Genomic DNA, 23,964 nt, shown 5'->3' on the forward strand with positions numbered 1-23,964 from the left:
CCGGCCCCGCCCCCCAGGCAGCAGGCAGGTCAGGGATTGGTTGGAGTCCTAGAGCTGCTCAGTCGCCATGGGGACGCTCAGGAGGCGCGCGTGCCCAGTACCCAGCACCACCGACTAAATCTTCGTAATGTTATGGCTGGGTGGGTGGGGGTGGCGCCCTGTGCGACCCTGGCCTGGGTAAAGGGGCAGCCTGGGATGCGGTCAGAGCTCATTGTGGCCACCCTCCCCCACCAATAGTGTGTGCAGGTGCAGGGCAGTCCTGGCATCTGGGCGCCACCAGAACCACGGGGTGCTCACCTGACAGCGACCCTGGAGCTCGGGGTAGCTTCCTCCGCCGCTGCCTCAGCTGATCACGCAGGCGTGCAGACTCGAGAGGCTGAGGCAGGAGGGAAGAGGGTCTGGAATTTTATCTGAAAATGTCTAGCTCCCTGTTAAAGTTTGTTCCCTCAGGTCCACCGGCAATGCTGGATTCTGCCAGCAGGGGGCGAGCTCTGCAGAGCCTTGTTAAAGCTGCCCACCTCAAGAAAGCAGGGGATGGCCCATTGAGGAGCAGAGGATGTAGACCCCAGACCCTGCAGCCCTGACGTAGGGTGCCCAAGGCTACGTGGCCACGCAAAGCCTGCGGGTCTAAGAGTTGCTGTGTTTGTGCGCAGGCGGCCTGGGGGGTGGCTATGGGAGGGTCACAGTTGAGCCATTGCTTCCTCCAGGCAGGAGAAATTCTAGGGCTCAGCGGGGGGGTGGGGGGGTGGGTAAGGGGGAGGGTGCAAAGGGGCAAGGTAGTGCTAAGCAGAAGGAAGAGGAGGCCCGCTGGGCCCTGGTTGGTGGGTGGGTGGGTGGGTAGGTGCAATCCTGGCAGCTGTGGAGGAGGGAGCAGCGTCAGGTGCCCCGGGACCTCTGGCAGGCAGAGGCTGGTCAGACTTGAGGCTTCAGCGACTCTTTCCCAGCCCTCCAGACTGGGCTTCCTCTGAGGCTGGATGTGGCCTTTGTGGGTTTGGAGTGCAGAAGGGAGACCCTCATGCCTGCACACTCCTGTTCTGGCAGTGAAGCCGGCAGCCCTCAGCGAGACTGGGCGTCCAGGCTGGGCCTCAGCCTCTCAGGGCCTCTAACGTGGAGCGGCGGTGCTCACCTCCTGCCCGGCAACACTCAGGTGGACAACACAACCATGACGCCCTGGGGGCCAGCAGCTGGTGGGTGCCTGCGGGACCTCATGCCCAGGCCTCTCATTCCAGATGATTCCTCCTCCGAGAGCGGCAGTGGCAATGGCTCCTCCACCTTGAACCCGTCCACATCGAGCAGCACGCAGGGCGACCCTGCCTTCCCTGAGATGAATGGCAACGGTGCCGTGGCCCCCATGGACTTCACTGCCACCGCTGAGGACCAGCCCATCAATCTGTGCGACAAGCTCCCGCCGGGCACAGCACTAGGCACACCCTCCTTCCCCTCAGATGGCTGTAGTGCCGATGGACTGCGGAGTCGCGTCAAGTACGGGGTGAAGACCACTCCCGAGGTGTGTGGGGCTGTGGGCGGGCCAGCGGGCACTGCACCCACAGAGCTGGGCCTCTGCTTCTCCTGTGAATGGCAGGGCTATTGAAAGGCTGAAATAAAAGTGTACATGCCCAGAGTTTAGTAGGAGCCAGCCCAGGGTATGACAAGCCACGGTGGTGGTCCTGGCTGCTATGGCCTCATTTTCCTCACCTTGAGCCAGGCCCCCACTTCTCTGAGCTGGTTCCCTACCTGTGAAGTGGGGTTGGTGGTCCCAGCCTTAATAGAAGTAGTGGGTGGCTGGGCTCATGGCCTGCGCCTGCCTCGACTGGACCAGGAGCAGTGTGCTGTGAATAACCACAAGTGGCTACATTCCTCGCTAAGCAGCGCAAGGCCTCACCTTTCCTGTTTACCTGCAGGGAGAGGCCAGAGGAGGGTCAGGCCAGTGCTCTTTGTTTCTACTTTACAGATGGTACAGAAAAAGAGCAAGGCCTTTGGGTGAGAGCCCAGGGATCTGGGTGGGCAGGACTCCCCACTAGACAAGGCTGATGGACGGGTAGGCAGGGCAGGCAGAGGCCCCACCTGCTTCCTGGGATCCTCCGTAAGCCTGCCTCCATCTCTGAGGCGTCCTCCTGCGGGCAGTGGTGGCCAGAAGCTCGTGAGCTCCCTGGGGCATCATCTCCTGCTGCGGAAGCACACGTGTAGGCCCTGCACCCTGCACTGGCCCTTCCCCTCCCTGGGCCTGTCTTCTCTCTGGCAGAGGGGGTGGGGGTGGGTGCCAGTGCTCACCTGGCCTCACAGGCCGGGGGTTCAGTTGTTGTTGTGTCTGTGTACTCAGGGCCACGGAAACCAGGCTGGAGCAGCCCTGGCCCTCACCTTTGACCCAGCCAAGGAGCAGGCATAGCTGCTTGTCCTCAGTGAGCAAAGAGCTGGAGGGGAGCTTGCTTGGCGAGGCCCTCTAGCCATCGCCACCTCGGCCACTCGCCTCACGTGCGAACCCAGGGCTCTGGGACAATGAGTGAGACCGGAGCATGGGTGCCACCGACAGCTCATATCTTCTGATTCTCTCAGCCCTCGTTTCCTCTGCCCTGGGGAAGGATTTGGCTAAGGATCAGCTGGGGACCGTGACATGCCCAGGGCCACACAGGCAGTACTTCACCCAGGAAACTCCACTGGAATCCGGCATGGCCAGACACAGCTGGATGGCTGACCCCCACCTGGGGGTGTGGTCATGGGGAGAGAGGCCAGAGGCCAAGATGCAGGGGAAGCCTGGGAGTGCAGCAGCTGCTGTGCGGACTGGGGCACCCAGCAAGTGGTCAGGTGTCATTGATTTGCTGGTCCGGGGAATGCTGTGGGCCCCTCTTAACTGCTGGATGCTGACCTCCTGGAGGGAGGGACAGTGTCCCCAGGACACTGCCAGTCAGCATCCGAATAAGTGAAGTCAGGACACACCAGAGATGCAGGCTTCCTAGAAGGCAAATGACCATGGTCCTCAGAGAGCCATCCCAGAGTGGTGTGAGCCAGAGGACAGGGGCAGGGGACAGGTGACTTGGGAACAGAGGTGTGAGGGTGAGAAAGCAGAGAGGCCAGTAAGGAAATGCCTTCCAGGGAGATGGGGCAGAGGGGCCTGAGCCGGCACTTGTCCCAGACGAGCTGGTGCGGGAGTGGAGGGCTGGTCCTTCTCCCTGTAGGCCAGGGACCTGCCCGGTTCCCTCTCTCCTTTCTGGCCGCACACTGCACTGCGGCTCACTGGGCAGAGCCAGTGGGGCAGACAGGAGCCCTGGCCTGAGACCTGCTAGAACATGTTTCGCATAATGCACCTGCCTCCTTGGTGTCCTGTCAACCGGCCCATCTGTTCCTTCTCCCTGACAGACTGTACACTTGGTGCCTTGGTGACAGCTCAGTTGTCAGCTCAGGGTTACGGCCCCTGGGGATCGGGGAGGAAAACCCTGAAGCCAAACACATCTTGGCTAGCTGGTGGTGGGAATCCTTTCCCTGTCTGTCTTGCCCTCACACAGAGTGGCAGGTCCCAGGGTGGGCGCTGCCACTGAGTAAAATGCTGCCCCTCTCCAGGGTGCTGGGCCTTCTGCAGGGCTGGTTCATGCCACCAGGAGGGCTGGCATCCTGCCCCACAGGTGAAGGAAGTGAGTGAGGAGTGACTTGCTCAGGGCCTCGCAGCCACACAGTCCCTAACCCCGCCACCTGGAGGAGACCATGATGGGGCCCTGGCGGCACCTGGCCTGACCTCTGGGGGCCCCTCTCCCTCTCTCCAGTCCCCCCCCTACAGCTCTGGGAGCTACGATTCCATCAAGACGGAGGTCAGCGGCTGCCCTGAGGACCTGACGGTGGGCCGGGTGCCCACTGCAGATGAGGACGACGACGACCACGACGACCACGAGGACAATGACAAGATGAATGACTCGGAGGGGATGGACCCGGAGCGCCTCAAGGCCTTCAATGTGAGCGTGGGAAGGGGTGGGGACATGTGAGTGGGCAGGCAGGCACAGCCAGGCCAGCCCTCACACTTGTGTCCCTGCAGATGTTTGTGCGTCTCTTTGTGGACGAGAACCTGGACCGCATGGTGCCCATCTCCAAGCAGCCCAAGGAGAAGATCCAGGCCATCATCGAGTCATGCAGCCGGCAGTTCCCCGAGTTCCAGGAGCGCGCCCGCAAGCGCATTCGCACGTACCTCAAGTCCTGCCGGCGCATGAAGAAGAACGGCATGGAGATGGTGAGCCTGCCCTCCCCGGCCACGCCCCTGGGGTTCCTGGGCGTGCCACGGCCCGACATTTTCCCCACAGGCCTGACAAGAGCCTGGGAGCATGTTTGATGATCCCTGTTGTGAAGAGGTGGGAACCGAGGCTCAGAAAGATGGCACAGCTCTGCAGATTAGCGCCGAGCCGGAGCCCAAGCCCCATGCTGCCCACCTCGCCCACCTTTGGGGTGGGGCCTCTGAGCAAGCCCAGGGCCACTGAGAGCCCTGGCACTGGCTCCTTCCCTTCTGCCCCCAGACTAGACCCACTCCTCCCCACCTGACCTCCGCCATGGCAGAGAACATCCTGGCAGCTGCCTGTGAGAGCGAGACAAGGAAAGCAGCCAAAAGGATGCGTCTGGAGATCTACCAGTCCTCACAGGTATCGACTCGGCCAGCACCGCCTCTCTTTTTTAATTTTTATTGTGCTTTAAGTGAAAGTTTACAAATCATGTCAGTCTCTCACACAAAAATTTATATACACCTTGCCATCTACTCCTAGTTGCTCTCCCCCTAATGAGACAGCACACTCCTCCTCTCCACCCTGTATTCCCTGTGTCCATTCAGCCAGCTTCTCTCCCCATCCGTCTTCTCATCTCCCCTCCAGACAGGAGCTGCCCACATAGTCTCATGTGTCTACTTGAGCCAAGGAGCTCACTCCTCACCACTATCATTTTCTATCTTGTAGTCCAGTCCAATCCCTGTCTAAAGAGTTGACTTTGGGAATGGTTCCTATCTTGAGCTAAAAGAAGGTCTGGGGACCATGACCTCCAGGGTCTTTCTAGTCTCGTTATCTGGTCTTTTTACAAGAATTTGGGGTCTGCATCCTACTGCTGTCTTGCTCCATCAGGGATTCTCTGTTGAGTTCCCTGTCAGGACAGTCATGAGTTGTAGCCAGGCACCATCTAGTTCTTCTGGCTGATGTAGCCTCTGATTTATGTGGCCCTTTATGTCTCTTGGGCTCATAATTACCTTGTGTCCTTGGTGTTCCTCATTCTCCTTTGTCCCAGGTGGGTTGAGAGCAACTGATGCATCTTAGATGGCCGCTTGCTAGCGTTTAAGACCCCAGACGCCACTCACCAAAGTGGGATGCAGAATGTTTTCTTAATAGATTTTATTATGCCAATTGACTTAGATGTCCCCTGAAACCATGGTCGCCAGACCTCAGCCCCTGCTACTCTGGCCTTCAAAGCGTTCAGTTTATTCAGGACATTTCTTTGCTTTTGGTTTAGTCCAGTTGTGCTGACTTCTCCTGTATTGTGCAGCAGTGCCTGTTATGTGCTCGGCCCCCCTGGTGCAGAGGGGGCAGAAGCTATGATGGGATGGGTGGGATGGGGGCCCCCACGTGACCCCAGACAGGGGAGGGCGACACCAGGGGAAGGGGGAGGTGGGAGTCAGGTCACCACGAGCCCTGCAGATGGAGAAACGGGCTCCAGCCTTCTTTCCAAGGCTTCAGGGCCTGGAATGGTTTGCACCTGGGCAGTGATAGATCAGATCTGCCCAAGAGATGATCAGGGTCGGGGAAGGCCCTGGGGCAAGGCGGCCAGGCAGAGTGAGTAGGAGGAGTCCCATGGCCTTGGGTCCCAGGGACCCTGGGGCTGCAGCCTTCGTCTGCCACATATCCAGTGCCACCCTGTCCCCTCCGCAGGACGAGCCCATAGCCCTGGACAAGCAGCACTCCCGGGACTCCGCAGCCATCACCCACTCCACCTACTCACTGCCAGCCTCCTCCTACTCCCAGGACCCTGTGTACGTCAATGGTGGCCTCAACTACAGTTACCGCAGTTATGGGGCCTTGGGCAGCAACCTGCAGCCCCCTGCTTCCCTCCAAACAGGAAATCACAGTAATGGTGAGTGGGCATTCTGGATGCACTCAGCTGCAGCAGCAGGCGGGAGACCCCCACTTTATCGATGGGGAGATCAAAGGCCAGGGAGGGAAGGGACCCCTCCCCTGTTCTGGAATCCTAGCTAGTCCTCAGATTTGGAAAGTAAGGTCAAAACGACATCTCCCTCTTACCTCCAATGACCCTTACTCCATCATCTCTCTCATTGCACTGTGGGCTGCCTCTCCCGGGTTCTGCTCCCCTACGGCCTTCGTGCCACAGTTGGGGCCACTGTGGACAGTGAGTTCACCTGCACTGGTCCTCTCCACACCCCTGCAGAGGAGGGGCTGGGACCCCCCATTTGCCTGTAATGACTGAGGTGCAGTGAGACAGCCACTGGCCTTGGGTCATGTTCAGTTGGTGGCAGAGACATGACTTGGCCCAGACCTGACCCAGTCCAGCTGTGGCCCAGCTGCCTGTGACCAGCTCTGGGCAGGTGATACCCCTTTCCAGGCCTCCGTCCAAGCCGTCATTTGTGAGATAAACTGGTTCTTCCCTTGGGTGCTGGGCCTCTGCCCTGGCCCTGCACCCTGGCGCCCACCATTGAGTCCCCTGGGGCAATGGTCAAAGCCAGGTCCCTGTCTTCCACTTCCATAGCAGCAGGTGCTTCCCAGGTAACTGATGCAGATGGGACCATGATTGGAGAAACAGTCACCAAAGGGATAGAAACGTCCTTGTTGTGTTGGGTGCTGTGCTGAGCAAGAGCTAGAAGGGGACTTTGGGGCCATTCCCCCCTGGCCTGGATGGGAGTTGACTGGGCTGTGTGCGGGCGGCTCCAGAGCAAGGCTGGGGGCAGGGGGCACATGGCCTCTTGGGCCAGGCACTTGATTTTGTTGTGTGTGCAGTGGGTGCCTCTGATGGGCGTTAAGCAGAGGGATTGTGACTTGTGCTCTGGAAACACCACTCTGTGCAGTGCTAAGAATTGGAATATGGAGGCAGGGGTGGAAGCTGTGGACTTGGGGTCGGTGAGGGTGCGAGGGAGAGAATTGAGGATGACACCAAGGTGCTGCTTGAGGTTGGAGGGAGGTGCTGCCCCTGCCTGGGACCCTGGAAGTAGGTCTTGATGAACACACCTGTGTCCCTCTCAAGCCCTTTGCCCTGGGCTGCAAGGAGCCCTTAACTGTTCCTATTCTGGGTGGGGAGGAAGGGGGCTGGCTCCTGCCCCCAGAACCAGGAAGTAGGGCCAAGTTCCTGGAGTGTCCTGCCTGGGCTTAACTTCTCATCCCTCCCTAATGCCTCTTAACCTAAAAGAAGAGGCTGCCTGGCCCTAATCCCTGAAGCTGAGGCGAGAAGGGCCCACAGAAGCAAGGGATGCAGCTGTCCCAGGGAGGTGCTTTCCTTCCAGGAAGAAGGCTGTCGCCTGTGACAGTGCTGCCGAGCAGGGTCCCCATGAAACTGTCTGCAGAAAGGCCGAGGGGGTCTACATCCTCCTTTATACATGGGGAGTCTGGGGCCCGGGCCCTCCCAGGCAGCAGGCCTTGCCTCTACCTGGTGCCTGTGGCCTGGCCTGACTCAGCGCTCCAGCTGCCCAGGCCCCCCGGGCACCAGACTCCCCATGGCCCAGAGAGGTGTCCACAGAGAGGCTGTGCCCCTGCACTTCCAGGGCCTCAGTTTCCCATCTGTGAGCACCCGAGTTCCTTAGAGGTGGGTGGCGAGGTCCCTGAGGCAGCTTGTGTCCCGTGAGAGCACTGGTACCTCACTCAGAAAACATTTTTAAGCCTGGATTTGAGTCCAGGGGTTGGAGGGAAAGCAGCTCCCAGCCCCATGGCCTCCTGCGCGACTCAATGTGTGAGTCTCCTCAGTAGGGACCTTGCTTGGGCAGCCGTCCCGCTGGCTCAGAGCACCTCGCTTTATGAATACGGTGTCAGCTGGAGATGCGATCAGTCTAGATGCAATCAGCTCTGCTAGTCTTGCCTGAGGTGCTGAGCTACTTGAGCCTCTCCTACCCCACCAGCAGAGGTGGCTCCAAGTCACTGAAACCCAAGCATCCAGCTGTCACCACAGCCTGCTGTGGGGATGTCTCCAGACCAGATTGGCAGTAGGAAACAGGGACAGTTCCCTTCCTGGGCTTTAGCTACAGCCCGGAAGGAAGGAGACACTCCCAAGTGGTGAACAGGGCAAAGCTTGGGGAGCAAGGAGCCACGGGCCGCAGCCACACCAAGCCACCCCAGAAGGAACAGACCCTTCCCTCACCATCCCCAAGCTGGCAGGGGCAGCCCTAGTTCCAGGGTTTCCTAATATTGGAGTCCACCGCCAGCTAGGCTGCTGTTCTCAAGCCCAGCCCTGCTCCTTCCTTCTGCATTTGATTTCACAGACTTAGCTGCTTCCTTGGTCTCGCTATCAAGGACATTCCTTAGGGAATCAGTTCCTAGGGCCTCCTCATTGATGTCCAGTCTTTGGTTAGGGAGGAAAGAACCCTGTGTGACAAACCATCCTATCTCAAACACCAACTTCCTTCCCCATGCGGGAGCTGCAGCGGCCTCTTTAGCAGCTATCGAGTTTTCATCATTTCTCCCAGGTGTACCTCTGGTCTAGATGCCTTCAGGGACAGGAGCTTGTCCGTCTCTCCCTGTAGCAGCACCACGCAGCCAGTGTAGCTGCAGTAATGAGCCCAACGGTCATCAGAACCCACAGGGTGAGGGGTGGCCATTAGCCAAGAACCACCTCATGTGCTCATGTGAGACAGCCGGGTGAGGCTGTGGGGGAGGGTCTCGATGGGGAGGGCGTGGCCCAGGGAGGCTGCTGGGGTTGGGCAGGGAAGGCTTCCTGATAGAAGCCCCAGCACCCACACCCCCATGATCCTCCAACTGGCTGGTTTCTTGCCGAACACCTTGCAAGAATGCTTTTCAAACTCCAGGAGCCTCCTTGTTTCCTGCGGCCCAGTCAGAAAGCCCCGGAAGCCCTTTCCTAGGGGGTTGGGTATGGGCAGCCAGGCCTCCCCAAAGCTGAGAAGCCTCTCTCCTTGGGCACCCTACCCGGTGCGGAGTATTGCTCAGGCACCCTCTCCGCTGGTCCTCACAGCAGACTCCTCGTTTTGCAGCAGTTCAAGAACTGCCTGTGTGGAGGAAGAGGCAGGACTTGAATCCAAGCTCACTTGATTCCACAGCTGCGGCCCCACCCTGAAAGGCTGAGGAGACGGGGTCTGATGATCCCCTCAACCCCCGCCCCCCACCAAGTATGCTCCAGAAACCTTCAAGTTTCCTCTATTGCCACTGTCGCAGGGAAAGGGAGGCGATTCTCCAGGTATCTCTGGGACCTGTCCTGGCTGTCCCAACCCCTCACACACACCTCTCTCCTGTCACAGCAATAGTAACCGTCCCCACTGGAGCTGCTACCTTCCACCAAGTAAGTTGTTGAAGGGCACAATGAATGCTCAAAGGAAGGGGGATTCGAGATGCTGAGGCTCATCAGAGAGAGGTTTGACACACCCAGCCCTTCCTCCTGGGGTGCCCCTTTCCCACAGCCAGCCAGGGCAGGTAGGCTCTCTCTTGCTGCTCTGCAGCTGGACGGAGCCCTTCTGCGTCTGCGCACACACAGGTGATTTCTATTCCTGGTCTTTAGTGGCTCCACTCTGGGGAGTCCAGGGTTTTCCGCACACATGTGCCTCTCTGAGGTGTTGGGTCCCCTCTCCCCTCACAGTTTCCCCTTGTGGGGAGCAACAGCACACAGGCCTGGGCAGGTTACGCAGAAGTACTGACAGCCTGCGCCATTGCTCTTTGATCCCTGGTGGTTCTGCTCATCACAGTGAGGAAAGTCAGGGATGAGGCCAGGCCAGGTGGGGAAGGGCATTCCTTGGCCCAGGCTGCTGCTGCCTCACCTGGTATTGGGAGCCAGACTACGAGTCTGTCGGGGAGCATCATCTGATGGGTCTCAGAAAGGAAAGGGCGTGCTCAGCGCCAGAGAGCTTGTCCCTTGTCATGGGTCACCTGCTCCAAATGCAGAGCCACGGTGCGCGTGATCTTGGGTGAACTCCAGCCTCCCAGCCCAGCGACGATAAGGTTCCCCTCTTCGCAAGATCACCCTGAGAATTAAATGAGAACCTCCAGGGACTTCACTTGCTGCCCCTGGGCCACTTCCAGGCACTAGGGCTACAACTACCAGTGAGACAAGGTCCTCGGACATGCGCCCAGCCCCCCGGCAGGCACCGCCAGGACGTGGCGCTACGATGAGGTGTCCGCCTTACCCTCTCTCCCTCCACAGGGCCCACGGACCTCAGCATGAAAGGCGGGGCCTCCACCACCTCCACCACGCCCACCCCCACCCCCTCCAGCAACAGCACCAGCAGGACCGTGCCCGCTGCCCAGCTCAGCCCCACAGAGATCAGTGCTGTGCGGCAGCTCATCGCCGGCTACCGAGAGTCAGCTGCCTTCCTCCTGCGCTCGGCAGATGAACTGGAGAACCTCATTTTACAGCAAAACTGACCGCCGCACCCGGAGCGCGCAGCCCTCGGGAAGGAGGCCGCCCGCGCGGGCCCAGCGTCCTGCCTCGGCAGCTGGTACACTTTGTTCTTGAGAGAGGTGGGATCCCAAAAAGCTGTTTCTAGCCACACTCCAAGCACCTGAGACTTTGGGCACAAGGACACTTTTTTTTTGGAATCTCGCCACACGGGTGCTCTGACCTGCTTGGAAGAGGCCATGGGCAGCTTTGGAAGGGCTGGGGTGCTTTAACCCAGCACTGGGCTGCAGCTCTGTCGAGAATAACTTTTGTGGACCCTGATGTTAGAATCCTGCCCCAGATAATTACCTTTCAAGTCTTAGGTGAGCAGAATTGCATATTTATTGAGAAAAGCAAAGTGGACCCTCTCTTCCTCTACCCTTAGTAATTTATTTTTCTGAAAATGGATTCTTTTGTGTTTGTACAGATTGCCAGTCTGTGTCTGTCTGATCAGAAGGGTGTGTCCCTGTGACCTAACATTCCATAGCACTACACTGACGTGGGCTGGGCTGCCAGGGCAGGGTGGGCGGCTGGTAGGCAGCCCTCGGAGCGCACAGCGCACCCTCAACAGGCAGCCGCCCAGCCAGGCCGCCCTGCAGCCGATCCCAGCACTGCTACAGGGGCGCTGTGGGCACCTCCACAGGACCTGCCACGGGGGAGGGCCTCTCACACCCCTTACAAAGCAAAAACAAACAAGGCATCCCCACCCCATGCTCCAGAAGCCCCAGTCCCACGTTCACCCGTATTCTACCTCACACTCCAGCGTGGGCTTTTTCCAGGATGTGCCCTGAGCCTGTTCCGAATGGCTGTCACCCCACTCCCCTGCACAGTGTCTGCCTGCCTGGGAGGTAAGTCCAGACCAGTGGTCCAGAAGCTGAGCCCAGGGGGCCCCTTGCTCTCATAACCAGCCACCTGCAGCCCCTGGCCCTGCCCTCTCAGCTGTTCTAGGGGACAGAGTGGCGGGGGATGAGCTGGACAGCAGGGCCCTTGCCCTCACCCTGCTCCCGCGTCAGGGGTCCTTGGACTCCTGCCGCAAAGGGCCTGTCTCTTCAGGGTGAGCAACTGCTGTCAGGCAGCCCAGACTAGGGAAGGTAGCCGCCTTTGTGGCCCGGGGTGGACTGTAATGCTCTCTCCTGGCCCTGTGGTTGGAATATAGACATCAGCAGCAGAAGTAGAGAAGCCACTTGGGTGTGCCTAGGATCAGCCCTTCTTCCAGAGGTGCCAGTCCTGGAACAAACCCATAATCCCTGGAGTGTGAAAAAGGGCAAAACGAAAGGCTGGCCTGGTTTCCTTCCTCCCTGATAGGCACTTCCTCTTGCTCAGTGCAATACCTACCAGTGCTGCTAAAACCAGGGACTCGCCCAGACCTCAGAAGGCCCCTGGGGCCTCTCCACGCACCATGTTCTGTAGCCATGACCGCAGCCCCGCTGCCCCCGTGCACAGGCGTGCTCCTGCCCGTCCCTGCCCAGTTGGCAGAACCCCTCTGTTGCCTTTCCTTCCTCCGAGCAAAGGGGCCCCTGGGGAGCCAGGGCCATGGACTGCCAAGACAGCCACAGAGAGCCACTTGATCCCGGGGCAGGATCCCCTTCCCAAACCAGCTCTTCTGCAGCCAACTGCCTGTTGCAGCAAAGGCCACTGCCTCCTGGCACCGTGGCAGACCACCCCTCAGGAGGACAAGGGAGGGGGCTCCAGCACGTATGCCCCCACGCTGCCTCGGATTCATGACTGAGCTGTGGGCCTTAGAAAGGTAGGGTGCCCTCACCCCATGCTTGCTTCCACCCCTAGAGGCTGGGGTGGTCTTTTCTCAAGTGGCCTCCAACACCTCACCTAGGCACACCTTTTGCCTTCCTTCCATCTGACCAGTTCCCAGGCCTCCCATCAGGGCCAGGACACCAGACACGCACCCTTAACCAGACACACACCCTCAGCACAGCACAAAACTTCAGTGCCCACAGCCTCTCCCACAGCCCAGCCACCCACCTGTCGAGACCCACTCCGTCTCCATACTACTCCCAGACATTTGAATTTGTGTAAATATTTATTTTTGTGTGTGGACAATACTACAAAGTAATCAGTAGATCTTCTGCAAAATGTTACCCCCGGCAATTTGTGAAAATCTTAATGTTAAAAAATGGCAGAGACAATCGCCGCCTTAGAATTCTTATCAACTGCTTCACATGTCATTTCTTCTCCCGGAGGCAGTACCCAAGCAAGACACAAACGGGTTTGCATTTCTTGGCAGACAGGAGTGAGAAGGACTGGGGAGGGGCTACCCCTGCCCCACGCAAGGGATTGTATTTACAGATCAGCATAAGCTACAGACAGTTTGAAGTCCCATTATTCTGAGTTCAAGCTGTTGTAACCGACACCTCCAGCCTGCCTCAGTACTGCACTATGAGCGGAAGAGCGTAGGTTCCAGGTTTTGTAAAGAGAAAGGAAACAGATGCCTGTGGGAACAGCCCCTCAGGACTCCCAGCAGCCACCCCAGGACATTGGATCTTCATGTCGGCCCCACCCCTCCGGTGGGCTCCCTCCCAGGGAAGCTCCACCTGGGAGCCCTGGATGTTGGAATCGGGAGCAAGTTGTTGCGTGGAAACAGGATTCCATTCATTGGTTCAGTCAGGGAACTTGTTTTGCTTCTGTTGTAAAAATGCAGCCCCTTCCCACTCCCGACTGGAGAGTACCGACAGGCTGGTTCTGCTGAAGCTCGCCTGCTCACTGCTGTTCCACCCTCCTCCAGGACTGCCTTCTCCCACAGGGAGCTTCCAGAGCCCTGTCCCACAGCCATTTTAAATCTTTATGGAAGACTTCAGGGCAGGAATCCACCATTTGGGATCCTAAATTAAAAGGGAAATGCAGGACCAGAATCCACCAATTCCAGTCTTTGCAGGAGGGTCATCCCGGGAGAAGGTTAAATTAGAAGAGTGGGAATTTGGTCTTCGTGGTGGTTCATCTAGTAAACCAGTGATAGCGTGTGTAATCCATCTGAAAATCATTTTACCATTGCCACTTGTACAAACGGACAGTATGGGGGGAAATGGGGATAGGCAGGGGTGGGAGGGCTGTAGAGGATTTCAAACAGGTAGAACCCACCCATCCCTATTCCCAAGGGCCACTTAACGACTCCAGGGGTGGTTACAGGATTAACTACCAGTTCATTTTCAAAATGCTGCTTTGAACTCAGAGGGTTGATACTTTTAATTTGTAATTTTTTGTAAAACTTTTTACAAAATAGTAAAGTATTTCACCAGAATACCAGTTTCAATCCGTCCATGGTCTGATTTTTATATAATTTAGTGGTGCTTTAGAAACTTTGTTTTTGTTGTTTCTGAGCTAAACAGCTCAATCCTTTTTCGCCTGTATCTACCTAAGACCAATGTGAACCTTTGTATTTTTGCTCCTAATTTTGGACTCAGTGAAAGTGTACTGTTTACATGTACAGATGCCCCGTCCCTGTGTGTTCTGCAAGACTTGCTCTCGAGGAGGAAGACGCACCTCACGAAGCTCACCTGCTTAGCAAAGCCACAAACAAAAACCTCTCACTTTTTACCTGTTTCCACCTAAAACAAAAAACCTACAGAATACAGAACTCAGATTTGCTGAAGAACACTTTTCTAAGCTCAGAAAATCCTTTCTGCATGTCAGATGACCCTATGCCTCTATCATGTGGTCCGTGTAGGAGCAGGGGTCAGAAAAGACCTCCTGTTGGTCTCTGGTGGGTAATCACACGGAGAGATGAAAAGTGCAGGCAGGACTTAGCTGCAGAACTAGGTGATGAATATATAGTTCTCCGGGCAGCCTGGGTAAGTCAAAATGCTCATGTGGCCTTCGGGGTCAAGTCACCTGGGATTTAGGGACAACCCAAGAGGTCTTTAGTCCTCTGGTATAATTTAGACATTTCTGGAAAAGCACGAGTCCCACACCTGAGAGAGGTTAAGACTTTCCAGGGCAGGTGGCACAAGCACTTCTTCAGGGCTCCCTGGAGTCAGCCTGGTCATCAGGCATCTCTTCTGGGGAGGGGCAGGGGCTCCACACAGGAAGCATATGGCACTTAAAGCAAACCGTGGATGGCACCAACTTTTAAAGGTGACCCTTTATTACTTAATCAATGGCTTCACCTCTCAATTCTATTTTTACAGATATGCACCTATGCAACTTAACGTGGCTCTTCTAAGCAGGTGAGGACTTCCTCCTCATGCGCTCTATAGAAATTATTTGTGTTCTGTATAGTGAGTTTTTCCAGTAAATGTGGCTTAATATTTTAATTCTTAGAATGTGTCTCCTCTATGTGATGCAACTGAATTCTGTTCTGTTTGTGGAATGACTAGCACAGGCCAACTCCCTCTCCCCATCACTTAACAAAGACCAATGAGCTGTTAATCGAGCTGTTATCTCCATGGTATTACTTGCTAAATGCACTGATTTCCTAAGTATGTGGAATCCTTTTTCTTTTGAATCTGTATATCATATATAAGACTGAATCTACTTAATAAACACTGAATAACAAACTGGATGTTTTAATTCCACTGTGTCCTATCAACAGAGGACTGCCAAGTATTACAGTTCTCTTCCTTTCAAATCTAGTTTTCGAGTGAAATTCCTTTCTACTGGTAGACTCCACCTTTCTCTAGTCAGTGCTGGGCACACAGAAAGTCCTTGGTCAATTTTCTTTAACAAACACATCTGTGATGCGGTTTCGGCACATAGCTCCTTTGGCAGAAGGAAACGAGCCTGGACTGGGTGCTTAGATGGCACCCAACGCTAGGGGAGAGCTTTCCGTGCAGCTCCCTTAGACTTCCAAACCCCATTCATAGAAGAGGCTCGCAGGGGCATGTGCCTGGCCTCAACACAGGGACCGTGCAAGGCCTTAAGGCCAGCTGTCTGACTATAAAACGTGTAGCCTTTCCACTGCCTTCTCCCTAGTGCAGGCTCTTCAATTCAGCTGACTGAAACAAAATTCTTGCAATTATTCCTAGAAACTAATTTGGAAAACTGGGGAAGCCTGCTCCCCAGCTCTGAATGTTCAGTGGTAGACATTCCATTCTATACAAAATCCTGGATCCCACCTTGAAAAAAACAGCAGGAATATGGCTAGGAACAAGCCTGACTGTCACAGCTAAAAACAAACAGTTCTGCTTCTGAGTTAAAAATTAAAGTATAAATTTTACCATTACAATTGTGTGTGTACATATACCCCAGGCAGAGGAGCAGTGGAAAGGGTACAGTCCAACAGGGCTGGGTTTAAGGCCTTGCTTGGTCACTGTGAACTGAAGGCCAGGCACATACCCTGTGAGCCTCTGGTTCCTCATCTGTAAAAAAGGATGAGTACCTACCTTATAACTACATACATGTGTATACACACACACGCATACATGTACATATACACACACACATACATACACACACACACAAGGGTTTGAAAAACTGCTGTATAGTGTGTAATATGGTAGCTGTTTTTAAACCTTTATTTTTTGTGATGGCAGAAGAATTTTTTTAATTAAAATGTGCAGTAGCCAAATATGTAAGATAAATAAAGGAGAGGGCCAATAGTGTGAACACCACTGCACCGAGGTAGTGTGCCTGGGGCTAAGATTAATGAAGATATTAGCAGTGAAGGTAACAGCAGGAGATGGCACATCACCTCAGCCTTTCATGTGTGTACAGTTATCAAGGGGAAGCAAATTCTCGGTAATAGCCACAGAAATTCCTTGTCCAACCCAAACTACTACTGTGAGAATCACCGACTAAGGGACCATCAAAACCTCACAACCTGGACCAACATATGGAGGACGTTATACCCACCTCATGCAGACCATGCTAGCCAGCCAGCTGGCACTCACCTCCAAAGAAAATGCTGCAGCTCCACAAGCCAAGATCCGGAGCAGAGAAATCGCAAACAGCACAGCTCTGGTGTGGCCCAGTCTGGCTTCTTTAACTGGGGCTCCAGAACACTGCTGTTAACAGTGTGCACAGGACAGTAGCAAATGGGAACGCCGCCTTAGAACAGTCAGCCGAAATTTGCTATGACAGAACAGGCAAAACCACCTTATTCAACGAGGGAAAGGTGAGAGCACACACAGACTGCACTTTTAAAATAATTGAAAACGCACTAGGGAAGCTTAGCAAGTAAGAGGAAACCCAAGATTTCTTCACAAAGTCATCTCTCCCCTCCTTGATTGATCTTTTGTATAAATTCAGTAACATGTTAAGTCAAAAAAAAAAAAAACAAATGCGTTGCCATCGAAGTCGATTCTGACTCATAGTGACCTATAAGACAGAGGAGAACTGCCCCATGTGTCCAAGGAGCGCCTTGGTGGATTCAAACTGCTGACCTTTTGGTTAGCAGCCATTGCTCTTAACCACTAACGCCACCAGGGTTTCCACACTTACGTCAGGGGTTCTTAAATGAAGAGCCCCAGCTGCCTACACGGCCCAGGAACCCTTGAAAAGAGCATGCACAATTGTCTGCTTTCTTGGGGGAGAGGGTCCACAGCTTCCACCAGGTTTTCAAAGGAGTCCACAATCCCAGGAAGGTTAAGACCCACCGATACTAGGTAAAGCAGCACTGACAACCACTGTTACTTTTCTTCTAGAGCTTTCATCTACATCTTTTGGTACCTTTACAGATGTTTATTCCAAGCTGTCAAATTGATGCACAGAGATGAGAAAGCATCAGGCACCGTCAATTTTTGGTTTTCATGTAGGATCCTGTAGGGCCACAAATCCCACTCTGTCCATCACTTCATATGGTGGCCAGGGCCAGCAGATGCTTTGGTCTACCCAGGCCCCTGATGGATGTGCGTGGGCTGATTTATCTAGTGCGCACATGTACATACACATGCTCCTCTCAGGGACTTGCTTCCTCAAAAGCAGGTTGGATATAAAATAAATTGATACCTCACCAGGCCAGTTAAGAGGATATTCTCTCCATATTTTGAAGCATCATGTCCCCATCCTTCAGACCATGAGTAAAATTTGCCTCTTCTGCCAAGTGCTCATTCTCTAAATTCAGGACTCAACAACTGCAGTGAGGGCAAAATCCAGATCTCAACGCAGACCCCATAGCACCTCCTCAGTGCAGTCACACCAGCCACATCTTGACAGCTCCCCTCTGGGGACAGAAGGAAACAGGTGGCAGTGGCTGTAGACTTTGACTGTGATTTCACGTAGCTATTACCGTCCTGGCTTGGTCCAAGCTAGCAGTTGAGTACATCCCCTGTGCCGGGCACTAACCATCTTACAAAGCAGAAAGGAACTATTATCCCCATTCATAGATGGGAAAATTGGCAGAGAGCTCAGGATCACAGAGCTAGTATCTGACAGAGCCTACACTCTCACTCCCTACATTATTCTGTTCTTTGATGAGATGCAATTAGGCCAAACATCAATTTCAAGTGAAATTCAATTGTCAACATAAGGTCCTGATCCTGGATCATAAAGCAGCCTAAGCTCCTCTAGGCACAAGTGGGCAAATGGGTTCTCTGTCACATGAACCAACAATGGTATATCAACCCTCTAGGCAGTTACGCAGTCATCACAACCACCTAACCATCAATTCCCAAACAGCAGCACCGCTGCTCCAAACAGTGTTATACCACAAATAAAGCTTCAAAAAAAACTGACAGATTTATTTAATATATATATATATATATGGAAACCCTGGTGGCATAGTGGTTAAGTGCTACAGCTGCTAACCAAAGGGTCAGCACTTCGAATCCACCAAGCACTCCTTGGAAATTCTATGGGGCAGTTCGACTCTGTCCTATAGGGTCACTGTGAGTCGGAATCAACTCGACGGTACTGGGTTTGGTTTTTGGGGTGTGTGTGTGTATACACACTTTTTTTTGCTTTTGGCTTATATTGCACTCCATATGAGTCGGAATCAACTCGAGGGCAGTGGGTTTTTTTTTTTTTTTGGATCTTAATCTAAGGCTTACTCAGCTAACACGTGCCCCACCTTCTGCCAGCACCTCCTTCACTGCTGCCTGATGCTATGGAAAGAGATGTGAGGTGTGAGCTCGTGCTTACAGCTTCTCAAGGTCAGCAACTGGTCACCCTCCCCAAAGAAGATAATCAGCCATTAGAAATACATTCAATAACCTCGTCTCCGTTAGGTAGTTAGGCTGAGCCCTGTGGACGGCTGCTAGCTTTGATTTACAAGGGGAAAGAACTCTGTTTTCATTACAGGATTCCTGCTCTCAATACACACAGTGGAAAAGTCCACCAAGTCAAAAGCAGAGCCTAAAGACCAGTGAAGTTGTGAAGTCACTGCTTTTGGATTAACCTCACAAAAGAAGAGCTGTGGCTCACAGAGACAAGAAAATTAGCCGGAATCAGGTGAAGTGAGCCATTGTTTACTCCCGCCAATCCAGTTTCCAACTCCAACCTGACCTCCAACACCTGGAGGGAGGCAACAGAAGATGACTTAAGACCATAAATGCAGGTTGTACAGGTTTATTTTTCCAATACCACAAGAGACATACAAGAGCAGTGCTTTTTCTGGGCAGCCCCGTGGACAAGGCTGTTTCAAACCATACCCTAGTGGCCCCAAGAGTCACAGAAGGAAGAAGAGGTTCAAACAGGCTTAGGCCTCTGCTCCCTGTCTTTGGTAAACAGACTTCTGAAGTTGACAATTTGCAACTGGCTGATACTGCATTTTAAATCACCACTTCATTGCCAACTTCTCATGTTTCAGACAACAGAAGTGCCACATAGGAGTAGATGAAAAAAGAAGAAGGAAAAAAAAAAAAAACAAAAACGACCTTTCAGATGAAATGAGGCTTGCTGGAGTCACACAATTTTATACTTCATACAGCAGCACTCACACACGGAGGCCTAAATTAAACAAGGACTGTCAACTCTGCCAAGTAGAAATAGTAGTAGTAAGGAAGCAGGGTGAGGGAAGACAAGTGCTGGGGTGTCTACTTCCGAAAAGGGTGTTGAGAGGGAGGGGAAGGGAGGAGAGAGACAGCAGGCATTCCTCCTCCTTCCCACACCTGCTGTAAGGAGTAAATCAAAAAGAGCCATGTGGCCCCTGGAGAACATGGTCCCAGGTACTGCTGACAGATGGCGACCCTGGAGATGGTCTGGGAGGCTTGCCTGGGGGCTGCCCAGGGAACTCACCCATGAATCCAGAAGCACTTAACGCTGGTGGTGGCAGTCATTTCTCACATATGGCAGCAAGCAGTCATTAATGGTTGGAGGCAGGAAAAAAAGATGTGAGAAGCAAAATGAATTTGCTCAGTAGAGTGTGGACAGCTGACCTTGGCCCTGGCAGGCTATGGTGGGTCCACACAGTGACCCGGGCTGGGGAGCCAGGCCAACCTGGCAGACCACAAGTCAATCACTGCCCTCCCGGTTGGGCAGCACAGCATTCAGTGGCTCCGACAACAGGTGTAGAGAAGTAAATGGCACCACTTTAATGCAACGTTGCTGAAGACGTAAAATAAGGAAGAGACGTTCATGTTCTCTGTACAATACATCCATTTACAGAATTGGCCAGTACTGTGTACAACATATAAATACATGATAAAACATTAGAGGTGCATAGAGCATACTTACAGAAGCCAAAAAGTTCACTTTATACATCCAAGAATAGAGTTAAAAATATAAAAATAAGAAACACACACTGCTTTGAAATGTAAAATGACTTTCACGTACACAGGTGTGTGGAGATGCCCACTCCCATCAAGTCCAAAGTGACAGGGAGGGTGAGGGTATCAGGTGAAGGAATTCCCCTGCCAAACTTCTGGACATCTGACTTCAAGGTCTACAGATGACACTGCCAGAGGAAAGACACCACCGTTCCCCAGCCCCATTGTCCAGGAAGGTCTATTCAAGGCTCCAAAACATCCTGCGGGTTAGCAGATCATAGTGAAGCTCCAAGTTGGCTTCTGAAGCGGAACCAAAGCTCAAACTGGCTCCAACAACGGGTAAATGACTGAACTGTGACCCTGAGGTCAGCAGCTGCTCCAGCCCCCTGGTGGGCAATGCTGGGAGTTACTTTAACCCTGTCCTGGCCACTTTCCCAAATGAAGCAGCAGAAGGTGGCAGGGAGTGGGCAGTGGAAGACTGACATTTCTGCTCAGTTCAGGTTGGCTGGGTCCTTTGGGGGAGGGCACAACCTTCTTGCTTCTGTTTCAAGTCCCTCTGGGTGTCAGGCAGGCTGCCGTGCTAAATCAGGCTCAGATGTCTGTGTAAAAGTTTGGATTGGCTGGCCTTGGGCAGCCCAATGGGTCACCCCACAGGGTCGATTAAGTGAGGGGCTTTAGCACTGTAAATTTTAAGGTGAGGCAAGGGTGCTCTTGCCTAGAGACAGAGATCATTATATCAATGATATTCTGTATACAGATTTTAGATCAATCATTATCAAAATACACACACTAAATATACAACTTTTCCCATGGCCATAATTTATTATCTTACCACAAGGCACAATACACAGAGCTTTGAGGGTCCAATACAGTCATCGTGACAGAACGCACCACAGCCTTGGCACATGATCATGGCTTTCAGGCTGCACGCACACTGGAGCGAGATGCTTTCCACTGTGCTGCTGTCAGTGAACATCTGCAAGGAGAGTGATGCGCTGTGGCTCGCACCAAAGTTTGCTTTGTGGCTCAGCTGCACCACGCTTCCAGCAAGGCCTTTGGGAAAGCCGGGAGAGCTAGAGGAATAATTAAAGCTGGTGGAACTTAGCTGGAGTTTAGAAAGCTTCCCATAAAATGCCTGCTTGATGCTGAGTTGGGAGGGGATGGAAGAAGGCTCCAGAGGCTGACTGAGCCCTTTCCCAGGCTCTCGGGGTAACTTCCAGAAGGGTAGGTCCATGACAAAGGGCATCCCTTGCAAATGATCCATCAGCTCTAGAGGACTATGGCCAACAGTTTTTCTGTTCTCTGCATTTATCTTGAGTGGGCCCCCTGCAAAAGTCTTCTCAGTCTTGATGCTGCCAGTGGAGGCAGAAGTCGGCTTTGGAGCCCAGTCTTCCCTTGCAGTCTGCACCCCGCCAGACACAGAGCTTTTGCTTGGCCCCAACTTCCTACTGGGAACAACAGAAGGGGCATCGGCAGGTAACGGTTCTGGGTCCACAGGCCTGGGGCACTGAAGGGTTGCAGCCACATTCCTAGAGCCAAAGAGCTTCTTCCCTTGGCCTCCCACACTGTTCTGCTCCCCCAAAGACCGACTTGCTTGGTCTGAACCAAAGGAGATGGCATTTGGAAATGAGAAGCTCGGGGCTCTCGAGGTAGTGAGTGTCCCTGGACTTCTGCCTGGAGCAGCACTGGAGTTACTGCACTGGGACAGGTCCCGGGTTTCCTTCTGATCCTCAAAACTAAAGGAAGAGAATGGCTCTTTGGAATCCATTTCTTCCAGTTTCCCAGAGGAAGCCACTGGACTTGTCACTGGACGTAGGGAGTCTGAACTTGGGACTATCTTGGAAATCTTTTGGAGTGCTCCAGGAGCCTGGGTGGCCTCTAGCCTGGTAAGACCAGTGCTGGCTTCACGAATCTCATGCAGAAGAGGCTCCTTCAAAGCTCTCAAAGAACTGGGGCCACTTTTACCAACTGTGAGGCTGTCTTCTCCAGGACCAGGCAAAGATCCCATCCCCAAGGGGCCACCAGGGCTCTGCTCTTTTTTAAGTGGTAGTTGAAGGGATTCTGGTTTGCTGCCACCATGGGCTGGAGGAAGAACCTTCTCTAGTGGCAAATTACCCTGCAGCAACTGCATCACAAGTGGGTTAGTGGCCTCCACCAAGGATCTGGGCCTGTCCAGGCACACGGGCCTCGGCTGGTACTCGGTACTGGCCAGCAGCAGGGACTCTGGGATCTTTTGGGGGCCCGCACATACACGAGACACCCAGCTCTGAGGAGCAACCATCCCATCTGTCCTTGTAACCAGACCCGGACCACCATTCATTTTGGAGAGTGAGCTGGACTGGTTCCAACTATGTTTTTCATCCTTGTCCACAACTGAGGGTCTCTTGTTCACTGTGGCTTCCCCAGGGTCTGCCTCACTGCTGTCCTCAGTGAGGCTGCCTTCAAAGTCAGAGGCTGTATCTGTGGATTCACTGTGAGGACTCGGTGCTTCAGACTCACCATTGATTTTAAGCTTTTCAACTGGGACTTGTTTGCAGATGCTGCCTCGAGATGGCACTGCCCAGAGTACAGGAAGGTTGTCAGGAGGATCTAGACCCTCCTCGGTTGTCAACCTCCCAGGCAGGGCAGGTATGTGGGGAGCAGCTGTCTCCCACTCTTCTCCAACCTGTCGCTCAGCAGATGGTGTATTTTCTCTAGAGCTGGGGTCAGGTTGTTTCACCACTCCCTTGTCATTCAAAAGGTTGGGCATCCAAGGAGTTACACTGTCAGAAACAAGAGCCTCAGTTTTCAAGTCTTCTTGCCTAGTATTACTTTCCCTCATGGGTGGGCATGAGTTACCAAGTCCTAATTCGTCATCGAATGGTCTGTCCTGCAGGCTATCAGCCAATGACGATCCAGGGGTGGAAACAGGGGTCACATTTACAGGATCCTTCACAGTGGGATTACCGTCTAGAGCCTGGCCAGTGCCTTCTTGCAATACACTATCCCCTAATAGAGACTGAACAGGACCATTCTCTGAGAGAAGAGTGGATCCTCGCTCCTCAGGATCCCTTCCCCAGGAAGTGGCATTAGACCCACATTCAGTTCTAACATCTAGATGCAACACAGGCTGCTCGACCAGTCTCTCAGATACTAGGGTTTTGGAGGACAGTCGGGGCAAGGCCTGGCACGGCTGGACCCCAGTAGGAGCAACAGGGAGTTGGGAGATAATGTCCAGCTCGCTTGTGAGGACATCCAGAATCGGCTGTCGGAGGCAGCTTTCAACCCTTCTGAGAGAAACCAGGTCCTCTCTTCCGGCTCCAGATGCAGTAGTCCCAGCCTGGGAATGCTCTCCATTTAGAGAACAAGACGGCAGTAGTTGTGTTCGCTGTAGATCTGACGCACACTCTCCAGGGGTGCTCGGGGTTCCCCTGGGCTCAGGGTGGCCACAGGCCTCACCACCATCACCACTGCCGCTGCCTCTGCCACCTCCCTCATCGGTGGCCCCGCTGCCACCTCCACCCGGGCCACCCCCCCCTCCGATGGCAGTGGTGGCCGCCTCTCGCTGGGCTCGGGCCTGCAGAGCACGGGCTTTAATGTCTGCGAGGGTCCTGGCACCAGCCCGGCCCCGACTGGAGGGATCCGTGATGGGGACGATGCGGGGGCATATTTGGTAAGCGGGCTGACCTTTAACCACCCAGGGTGGTTTGATACGTGAAAGTTGAATCTGCAAGAAAAAAAATTGGAAAACAGTTTTAAATTGGGTGATCTGACTGAGGATTAAGAACTGTAAAGCAAAACTGGGATTTAAGTAGCTTAGGGATCATGGCCTAGGGAATCA

General features: G+C 53.9%; 2 protein-coding genes across 5 annotated transcripts in view; one reads left to right on the forward strand and one right to left on the reverse strand.

Moving 5' to 3' along the window:
• Nucleotides 1-15,071, forward strand: part of NOL4L (nucleolar protein 4 like) — a 129,338-nt gene extending 114,267 nt beyond the window's left edge. Inside the window, exons 6-11 of one of the 3 annotated variants that reach the window (XM_049869980.1) lie at nt 1,230-1,507; nt 3,756-3,941; nt 4,022-4,213; nt 4,494-4,616; nt 5,883-6,084; nt 10,318-15,071. In XM_049869980.1, coding sequence (XP_049725937.1) covers nt 1,230-1,507; nt 3,756-3,941; nt 4,022-4,213; nt 4,494-4,616; nt 5,883-6,084; nt 10,318-10,538 — 1,202 coding nt within the window. In that variant the 3' untranslated portion in view covers nt 10,539-15,071. The remainder of the gene's footprint in view (nt 1-1,229; nt 1,508-3,755; nt 3,942-4,021; nt 4,214-4,493; nt 4,617-5,882; nt 6,085-10,317) is intronic. The other 2 variants (XM_049869981.1, XM_049869982.1) reach the window with 2 other exon arrangements.
• A 545-nt stretch (nt 15,072-15,616) lies between these two features.
• ASXL1 (ASXL transcriptional regulator 1) overlaps nt 15,617-23,964 on the reverse strand; it is a 93,786-nt gene continuing 85,438 nt past the window's right edge. For both annotated transcript variants that reach the window (XM_049869978.1, XM_049869979.1), the window contains one exon: nt 15,617-23,850. In XM_049869978.1, coding sequence (XP_049725935.1) covers nt 20,968-23,850 — 2,883 coding nt within the window. In that variant the 3' untranslated portion in view covers nt 15,617-20,967. The remainder of the gene's footprint in view (nt 23,851-23,964) is intronic.

The sequence above is a fragment of the Elephas maximus genome, chromosome 25 (genome assembly GCF_024166365.1).
Source record: "Elephas maximus indicus isolate mEleMax1 chromosome 25, mEleMax1 primary haplotype, whole genome shotgun sequence".
NCBI lineage: Eukaryota > Metazoa > Chordata > Mammalia > Proboscidea > Elephantidae > Elephas > Elephas maximus.